The sequence below is a fragment of the Penaeus japonicus genome, unplaced genomic scaffold (genome assembly GCF_977035675.1).
Source record: "Penaeus japonicus unplaced genomic scaffold, GWHDUDI00000001_assembly GWHDUDI00000032, whole genome shotgun sequence".
NCBI lineage: Eukaryota > Metazoa > Arthropoda > Malacostraca > Decapoda > Penaeidae > Penaeus > Penaeus japonicus.
The window spans coordinates 2,171,658-2,181,657 of NW_028234434.1; the positions used below are offsets into that span (position 1 = coordinate 2,171,658).

Below are 10,000 nucleotides of genomic sequence, written 5' to 3' on the forward strand. Positions count from 1 at the left end.
CTCCTCTCTCTCTCTTCTCTCTCTCGTCTCACTGCCTCTCTCTCTCACGTTCTCTCTCTCCCTCCTCCACTCCCTCTCGCTCTCCCTATCCCTTCGCCCTCCCCTTTCCCCTCCCCTTCCTCCCCCTCGCCCGTCCCCCTCACCTCTTTTACCTGCATGGGCGTGCTCTGATTGGCCATCTCGGAGAAGCCGACGATGTCGCTGAAGTAGATGGTGATGGCCGATAGGTCTCCACGCCGCCACAGTCTTGTGGATGCGCAGCTGCTGACGACGCCTGGACGCAGCAAACATCTGTACAGCACGAGTCCGACCGCTTTCTTCTCGAACCACAGCTCGTGCGTCTGTGCAGCAGCGTCCCGATAAGCCTGAAATCCACAACAATTGGGTAATCCCTCTGCGGGGAGATGCTGTGATGAAAAGAAAACGAAAAAAAAAAAAATGCCTGAAAATCAAAGTACTGAGCCTATAAACACCGAGCAAAGACCAAGAAAAATGAGAGTAGATATTGTTGGGAACAAGTGTTTTGGGAGGAGCAAGATTTAGAGGGAGAAGAAACAATCAAAGTAATTATGGTTTTAACCGGTGGTAAAAAAGAAAAAAAAAAGTATAATAATTAAGTATATATACCCTAACGAGAAGAGAACACGTCAAGCACACACCTGGTTAAACGTGTGCTTACCTGCGAGTACCTACCTGGAAGTCCTGGTGATCATCACGCACAAGAATGAGATGACCGCGAGCTGATGAGACGACGGGGCCAGAAGCCGATGCCCGATTACCACCTGGCTGTTGGTGGGCGGGGACCATCCTCCCGAACGATGGTCTGCCGATGAGCGTCCAGCGAGAGGGTGAGACACGGAGGCGTAAGTCGAGGGGCGTGTGATGAGGTCTCGACTAGAGACATAACTAATCCTGAATTGTTGATAGCTATGGTGATTTGTTGAGATATGCTGTGTTAGTTGTAGAGACCAAGCGGCGATGTGTGCTCATTTTTACGTTCGTTGAACAGCATCATAAGGTGTGTGCGTTTAATACTAGGTATATCCTGGTTGTAAACTCGCTTCCTTCCGTCCGGACACGAACCTGATCTCGGTAGGCACCTTCTGGCGCGCGTTCCAGGTATCCCAACAGGCGTAGAAGTATCGACTCTTATCTCGGTGGCCTGCTCGAAGTCCGCTGAAGCTTCTCCAGCCCAGGCACTCCAGCAACGCCTTGTGAGTCGAGGACCCACGGGATTTCTTCGCTCGCCTGGTAAAAACCCCCCGCTCCCGATCCAGAAGGCGAAAATTCACCGTTTCTGGGAACCGGTTGAGGAAGTCTTGTCCCAGGGCGTCGTTGGTGACGTAGCCGATTAGGAGCTCTGGTCCTGGTCTCATCTCTTCCCGAATTACTGCTCGCACTGCTCTCTCCTCTCTACTACTGCTCTCTCCGAACAACCATGGAGATGCCCCGGTGCTTCGATGGCGCGATCATGTTCGTTGTTAGGCGCGCAAGGCCGCCACAAAACGCTCGCACGAAGCATTCCTTCCTTTCTTACCTCATCCTTTCTCCTTTATTTCCTCTCGCGTCAGCTGCGGGGAACATGCAAGGCTTGACTTGTGAACAAATGAGGTGGGTCCTGTTTCTCTCTCTCTCAATCTCTCTCGGTCCTCTCCTCTGGACTCTCTCTCTCCTCTCTTCCTCCTCTCCTCCTCTCTTTTCTCTCTCTCGCTCTCTCTCTCTCGTCTCTCTCTCTCTCTCTCTCTCCTTCTCGTTCGCTCTCTCTCCCTCTCTCTCTCTCTTCCTCACTCTACCTGCCTATTTATATATACATATATCTGTCTATTTTTTCCATATTTCTATTAACATCGAACGTTAAGAAACGTCACAAGAAAGCCCGTGTCTCAAGGACTCTCACTGGTCAAGGAAGATGTAGTTGGCCTGTGGTAGAAGGCGATGCCTGCCGCGATGTTCGTGAGGGTCGAACGTGTGTGATTTTGTCGCGGAAGTCGTCGAGGCGGATCCGAAGAGGATTTTGTTTTGGAAGAGCTGGTCGTCGATCCTGAAGGAGGGGGCCAGATGAGTTTCGATGAGGAATTGGCTGTAGGCGAAGTAAAGTGCTCCTACAAGTTCCTTCGAATGATGGATGCCCGTTGGTGAAGAGATAGAAGGCGATCTCGGCGCGCTAACCACCCCGATCGGCAGCGCCGCCGTCCACGTTACCCAAGCCCGGTGACTGATTGGACCTGTGGGGCGGAAATACGAGGGTCACTCTCCCTCCCTCTCTCTCTCTCTCTCTCCCTCCCTCCCCCTCCCCCTCCCTCTCTCTCTCTCTCTCTCTCTCTCTTCCTCTCTCTCTCTCTCTCTTTCTTCCTCTCTCTCTCTCTCTCTTTCTTCCTCTCTCTCTCTCTCTCTCTCTCTCTCTCTCTCTCTCTCTCTCCCTTCCCCTCCCCCTCCCCTTCCCCTTCCCCCTCCCCTTCCCCCTCCCTCTTTCACCTGCATGGGCGTGCTCTGATTGGCCATCTCGGAGAAGCCGACGATGTCGCTGAAGTAGATGGTGATGGCCGAGTAGGTCTCCGCCGCCACCGTCTTGTGGATGCGCAGCTGCTGAGCGACGCTGGACGGCAGCATCTGGTACAGCAGCTTGTCCGACCGCTTCTTCTCGAACCTCAGCTCGTGCGTCTTGTGCAGCAGCGTCTCCGAAAAGGCCTGGAAATCCACAAACAATTGGTTAATCCTCTCTGAGGGGAGATGCTGGTGATGAAAAGAAAACGAAAAAAAAAAAATAATGCCTGAAAATCAAAGTACGTGAGGCCTATAACACCGAGCAAAGACCAAATGAAAAAGGAGAGGTAGATATTGTTGGGACAAGTGTTTTGGAGGAGCAAGATTTAGAGGGAGAAGAAAAATCAAGTAGTTATGGGTTTAACCGGTGGTAAAAAAGGAAAAAAAAAGTATAATAAAAAAGTATATATACCCTACGAGGAAGAGAACGACGTCAGCACACCTGGTTAAACGTGAGCTTACCTGCGAGTACCTACCTGGAGGGTCCTGGTGATCATCCGCACAAGAATGATGATGACCGGCGAGATGATGAGGACGACGGCCAGAAGCGCGATGCCGATGACCACGTGGCTGTTGGAGGCTTGGACCTCCCGCACGATGGTCTGCTCGATCGTCTTCCTGTCGAGGGTGAGACACGGAGGCGTAAGTCGAGGGGCGTGTGATTGAGGGTCTCGACTAGGAAACAAAACTAACCTGAATTGTTTATATCTATTTTGAATTGTTGAGATATCTTTTTTTAGTTAGATGAACAAGCTGGCTGATGTGGTGCTCATTTACGTTCGGTTGCTACAGCATCAAAGGGGCGTTAAATACAAGGATAAACCACAGGGATGTAAACTTCGGCTTTCCTTCCGTCGACACGAACCTGATCTCGTATTGCACCTTCTGCAGCGCGTCCAGGTATCCCAGCATGGCGTAGAAGTACTCGGTGGCCTTCTCGAAGTCCGGCTGAATCTTCTCCCTGCCCAGGATCTCCAGGCGACGCCTTGTGATGTTCGAGTACCACGGGTAGTCCTTCTGCAGCGCCTGGTACCGCGTCCCGATCCAGAAGGCGAAATTCTGGGACGCGTTGAGGAAGTCTTGGCCCAGGGCGTCGTTGGTGACGAAGGCGATGTAGGAGCTCTGGTCCAGGTCTCCTCTCCCGAAGTACTGCTCTCCGAACACCATGGAGATGCCCAGGTGCTCGATGGCGCGGATCATGTTCTTGTAGGCGAGCAGAGGGCGCCACACGCCCGAAGCATCCTTCTCCTTTATCTCTCGCGTCAGCTGCGGGGAACAGGCAGGCTTGACTTGGAGGAAGTCTTTTCTCTCTCTCTCAATCTCTCTCTCTCTCTCTCTCTCTCTCTTTTCTCCCCCTCTCTCTCCATCTCTTCCCCCTCTCTCTCTCTCCCCCTCTCTCTCTCTCTCTCTCTTCCTCACTCTACCTGCCTATTTATATATACATATATCTGTCTATTTTTCCATATTTCTATTACATCCGAACGTTAAGAAAACGTCACAAGAAAGCCCGTGTCTCAAGGACTCTCACCTGGTCAAGGAAGATGTAGTTGGCCCTGTTGTAGAAGGCGATGCCTGCCTCGATGTTCGGAGTGTCGAACTTGGTGATCTTGTCGCGGAAGTCGTCGAGGCGGATCCGGAAGAGGATTTTGTTTTGGAAGAGCTGGTCGTCGATCCTGAAGGAGGGCCAGATGAGGTTCTCGATGAGGGAATTGGTGTAGGCGAAGTGCTCCGACAAGTTCCTCCGAATGATGGAGCCGTTGGTGAAGAGATAGAAGGCGATCTCGGCGCGCTCCGACTGCAGCGCCTCCGTCACGTTACCCAAGCCGGTGCTGATCTGGACCTGTGGGGCGGAAACGAGGGTCACTCTCCCTCCCTCTCTCTCTCTCTCTCTCTCTCTCTCTCTCTCTCTCTCTCTCTCTCTCTCTCTCTCTCTCTCTCTCTCTCTCTCTCTCTCTCTCTCTCTTTCTGTCCATCTCTCTCTCTCTCTCTCTCTGTCCCTTTCTCTCTCTGTCCATCTCTCTCTCTGTCCATCTCTCTCTCTCTCTCTCTCTCTCTCTCTCTCTCTCTCTCTCTCTCTCTCTCTCTCTCTCTCTCTCTCTCTCTCTCTCTCTCTCTCTCTCTCTCTCTCTCTCTCTCTCTCTCTCTCTCTCTCTCTCTCTCTCTCTCTCTCTCTCTCTCTCTGTCCCCCTCTCTCTCTCCCCACTTTTGCCTCCTTCTTACCTGATCGATGGTTTCCTGCATGTCATTCTGGTACTCGAGGATGCTAACCATGTTGATGGAGTTCTGTATGATGAGCGCCATGATGGGCACGAAGGGCAGGAGCAGCATCTGGATGAGATGGATCTGCTTCCCTTTGCCCGTGGTCGGGTCGAGGCCGCAGATGCCTGTCTTGACCTGGGAGGGGGGAGGGGGATATACTTGTATGATTTCTCCTATTGCAGTATGGGAAATATCTCTCCTTTCGCCTCTTAAAAAGCATTCATACCTGCTTTGGTATTACATCTATCAGATCATGTATTCGTGCTTCTACTAAGATATTAACTGGATATATGAATGAGCAGGTGGATGACAAAGAAAAGAGAACAGCAAAAAACTCACCTCAACCATCTTATTCTCGTCCTCGCTGTCGATGGAGACCAGCGAGGGCCGTTTCGGCTTCGGGGGCAGGTCTAAATCGGGGTCCTTCTTGGTTCCACCGCCGCCTCCACCTCCACCTGTTCCACCACCTCCTCCTCCACCTCCTCCACCTCCTCCACCTCCTCCTCCACCCCCAGCTCCGGGCCCATTGTCAGGAGCGACCTTCCTCTTGTCTCCTCCCTTCATCCCTATCTCATAGAAACTAAACGGCGTGAGGTACCACGGGTATTTGGCGTTGGCCACTGTGCGGGCGGCGTGGACGCGGGCGGCGATGCGGCGCGGCGATCGTGGCGACGTCGTGGGTTCGAGGACCTCGCTGCGACGGCTGGCGAGGGCGACGGGAGGAGGGGTCGAAAGGGAGGGGGAAGGGAAGGGAAGGGGTAAGGAAGGGCTGGCACGCACTCAGAATCGCCGACGTCGCGCTACCATGCACTCCTGAGGGGGGCTTCCTGTTGTGGGTGAGGCTCTTCCGACGCGCTCTTCTTCCTCTGGCTTTCTCGGCGAAAAGAGGGCGACAGTCGGAGAGAGAGGGAAAAGGAGGGAGGGAGGGGAAGAATAAAAAAGGGGAGGGGGAAGAAGGAAGAGAAAAGTGACAGCGCTGGGAGAGTATTTCGGAAGAACCTGGCGTTCGCTTCGCGCCAGAGTTAGCGGACGGTCTGACGGGGCAGGTGGAACGCGGCCTTCGGGGTGGCTAGCGCGGCGGAGGAGCACGGCAACGCTTGTCCATGATCGGAGACGCAAGTGGATGCTGCGTGGCGTCGACGCCTCCGCCCGCGCATGCGCTGGGGGAGCCGGTGATGGGGAGGTCAGGGTTGATTGAAATTGACTTGCGGAGGGACGGACATGGGTCAAACAGGTGGGGGTGGGGTGGGGGAGGAGGAGAAGGGATAGAGCGGCAGATAGGGAGGATGGGGGGGTGGGGGGGAGGAAGGGAGGCGGAGGAAGGTACAGTTTAACAATATTGGCTTGGTAACGACCTTCGATTTTGACTTCCGTCTGCTCTCTGGTCATTACTTTGTTATGAGCGATGCAGGTATGATGGTCGTAGTAAGCGAGAAGTCTAACTTGATCAACGCTCGATGACCGGGCCTTTGGCAATCAAAAATATATCTTATTATAAGTAAAAGCAATCCACAGATCAAAGGCTGTTTTGAAATGTAAGAAAATACCTTTTGGTTTGTTGAATATCTCAGGGTCCGAATATTTGGAAAGTCAAATGATTCAACAGAGTCACGGAATGAAAGCATAAAAGAGAGAATGGAAAGAAAGATGGGCTAACGTGATGGGGAGAGAAAAGAAGGAAGGGGAGGAAAAGACAAGAGAACGGAAGAGATCGCAAGTGCAAGAAGGATAAAAACAGAGAAGAGATAGAGAGGGATAAAGCAAGGGAGGGCGATAGACTGATAGATAGAGCGTGACGGACAGCTTCTGAGGCAGATAGATAGGGGATCGACTAACAAACAGAGAACAAGAAAGAGAGAGATAGAGCGCGAGGAGAAGAAAGATCGAGCGAGAGAGAGAGATAAAGAGAGAGAGAGAGAGAAAGCGAGAGACGCGGAGAGCTATCCTTTGCAGCCCAAGAATGTTCCGGGAATGAAAAACTAGTATCGATTCTGTCTCTATTGATTTGCCCAGCGACCTCTATCGGGAAAATTAACATCCACTTTGTGCCTCTTCCTTATCCACTCCCCCCACCCCCATCCCCCATCCCCCACCCCACCCTCCTTCCTTGACCCCCATCGCCGTCTGCATTCCTCTGAGCTTCCTCTACACTTACACCCGTCTTGTCTTTTATGCGACTATGCCCTCCTTTTATTAAGTAGCTTCCCTCGGTATGTACTTGTCCATCCTTTCCTTTATCGTTAAGGTTCTTAGTGTGCCTTTTATCCTCGACTCTTTTCTGTTTTCTGTGTTTTTTGTTGTTGTTGTTGTTGTTGTTTTAAATCTTTTGTTTATATTTTTTTTTCTTTGCTTATTTCTCGATTACTTGCTTTCGGTAACTCGAAGTTGCAACGTCACTCCTGTGTGATTTGGGGAAATAATTGTAACTAATGATGATAATGTTGGTTATGATGATGGCGGCGATAATGGTCGTAGTGATCAATTATGGTGCTTTTATCTTTATTTGTATCCTTACAATTTTTTTTATTGCCATCAGTGATATAATCAGTATCATCATTATTATCATTACTCGCATTATTGATATTGACTTCACTGGTATCATAATTTTCATCATTGTTATCATCATTATCATTATCATTCCTATTGTTATAGACATTATTGATAGTAGGATCAAATAGCAACATCATTATCATCATCATTGCCATCGTGATTGTTGTTCGTTTTCTATTCAAAATGATTCCTTTGGTGAGTGAGTTTATTTGGAACACTTTTACGTTACAGAAGCTGCATCAATACCACGTTAGCTAGTCCTCTTCCTCTTCCTCCTCCTCCTCCCTTCTCTCTTATTCTTCTTCCATTCCACCTCCTCCTCCTCCTCTTCCCCCTCCTCTGCCCCTTTCTCTTTCCTTTCTCCTTTTCCTTTCCTCCTTCTCACCCTCTTCCTCTTCTCCCTCCTCTTCCTCTTCCTCCTCCTAATCCAATCTTTTCCATCTCCTCCTCTCCTTCTGCTCTTCCTATTCTCATTTCTCCTTCTCTTCATCTTCCTCCTCCTCCTCCTCTTTTTCTCCTTTTTGCGCCTGTTATTCCTCTTCTCCTCCTCCTCCTCCTTCCCCTCCTCTATATCCCCATGTGAAGGATTCATGCTGAACAGGTTGAAAACAAAACAACGAAGAAAAACAAAGGAAAACACACGAATATGCCGATGGTCTTTTCGCATATTGGTGTGTTTTCATGTGTTTTCCTTCGTTGTTTTTTTGTTTTCTATATTCCCATTCTCCTCCTCCTCTTTCTTTCTCTGTTTCCTCCTTCTTCCCTTCCATCTCTTTTTCCTCATCCTCTATCTCCTTTTTCTCCTCCTCTTCCTCTTCTGCCTTCTCCTGCTCTTCTTCCTCCGACTTCTCTTCATCTCCCTTCACTTCTTCCCCTTCCTTTTTCTTCTCCTTCTCTATTTCCTCTTCTTCTTTCTCTTCCTTTTCCTCCTCTTCCTCCTCTTCTCTACTCCCTCCTTCTCTCTTCTTCCTCCCCATACCCTTCTTTCTCCTCCTGCTTTTCATCTTCCACCTCCTCCTCTCCTTTCCATTCGCCTCCACATCCTCCTCCTTCCTCTTCTTTCCTTTCATTCTCCCCTTTCTCCTCTCCATTTTCCTCTTCCTCCTCTCGTACTCCTCCTCCTCCTCTCTTCTTCCTCCTTGCCCTTCTCCCACTCCTCTTCCTCCTCCTCTCTTCTTCTTTCTCTCTTCTTCCTCCTTGTCCTTCTCCTACTCCTCCTCCTCCTCCTCTATTACTTCCTTCTCCTCTTCATCTTCCTTCTCTCTCCTCCTCATGCTCATCCTCCTTCTTCTTCTCGTTTTGCTCCTCCTTTTCCTCCTCCTCTCCATTCCTTTCTCCTCTTCCACCTCCTCCTCTCCATTCCTTTCTCCTCTTCCACCTCCTCCTCCCAGGCTAGGCCGAGCATTCTTTATAATTAGTCGTACGAAGTCATATAACAAAAGAATCAATGTTTACTATCGACACTCATGGTGGGGGAGCGGGGGGAAAGGGAGCGGGGTAGAAAGGGAAGGGGGGGGGAGGAGAGGGAGCGGAAGGGAGAGAGAGAGAAAGGCGGAAACAAAGAAAGAGAGAGAAGGAAGTAGAGAAAGAACAGAGAGAAACAATGATAAATCAAAGCAAGAGAAATGAGATATCAACCAATACCAGCAAAGAAAGAGTGTGGTAGGGACAGGGAGGGAGGGGTGGAGGGGGGAGGGGGGGACACAGGAAGTAGCATATTATCGGATAATTTGAATGAGTATTTACATGATGAGAGAATACCCGCTTTTGCTCACCTGGACACGAGAGGAAGATATAAAATGGCAAGGTGACATGATGAGAATACCAAGCTTTTAAGTTTATTAATTGAGATGACAGTGACAGGGTGGTGATGGGTAGCTATGAGCACGTCTGTTGTAGTCATTTTATCATCATTATCATTCTTATCATCATTATCATTATCATTATTATTATTATCATTATTACTATTATCATTTTAATTATTACATTTATTTTTGTTATCATTATTATCATCATAATTATCATTATCATTACTACATTTATCATGATCATTAGTACCATCATTGTTGTGATTGTTATTATCGTTATTATGATTCTCAGTCCTATTAATATTGTTATACTTTTGTTATGATTATAACTATTATCATAATCATTACTAGTGCCATCATTATCATAATCATTATCATTAATATCATCATCACTGTGTTCTGTTGTTGATGCTGTTGTCATTGTTATCATCATTATCATTTATATTGTTATCATATTAACTGCGATGATCAATATTCTTGTTAAAATTATAATTGTTTTTGTTAAAGGTGTTATCTTTGTCATCGTTGTTATCAACACTATTGTCACTGTTAATAACTAAATTACTTGATTATGATAGATATGATAGTGATAATAATATAGTAAGAAATGTAATGATAATGATAACAACGATAATGAAATAATGATGCAATACTGCTGTTGTTAATATCAATATGAATGGCGATTATAATATCTAAAGAATTAATGTGATGTATCTGTCTGTCATTCTAAAGAGAACAGTAAAGGATATCGACTTGGGCCCTTTTTCAGGGGTGCTTTTTAGTTGTCGAATTCATGTCGACATTTTTTTCTTTTTTTGTGGCCATTTACCTTTGTTCAG

General features: G+C 48.4%; 1 protein-coding gene across 1 annotated transcript in view; it reads right to left on the reverse strand.

The window, feature by feature from the left end:
• LOC122258413 (uncharacterized) overlaps positions 1-5,903 on the reverse strand; it is a gene marked incomplete at its 3' end in the record, with an annotated part of 9,187 nt that extends 3,284 nt beyond the window's left edge. The window contains 6 exon segments of the mRNA XM_086556267.1: positions 2,476-2,688; positions 3,021-3,162; positions 3,410-3,810; positions 4,073-4,384; positions 4,765-4,938; positions 5,143-5,903. Of these exon segments, the coding sequence (XP_086412393.1) occupies positions 2,476-2,688; positions 3,021-3,162; positions 3,410-3,810; positions 4,073-4,384; positions 4,765-4,938; positions 5,143-5,367 (1,467 nt within the window).
• Between the last annotated feature and the right edge of the window lie 4,097 nt (positions 5,904-10,000).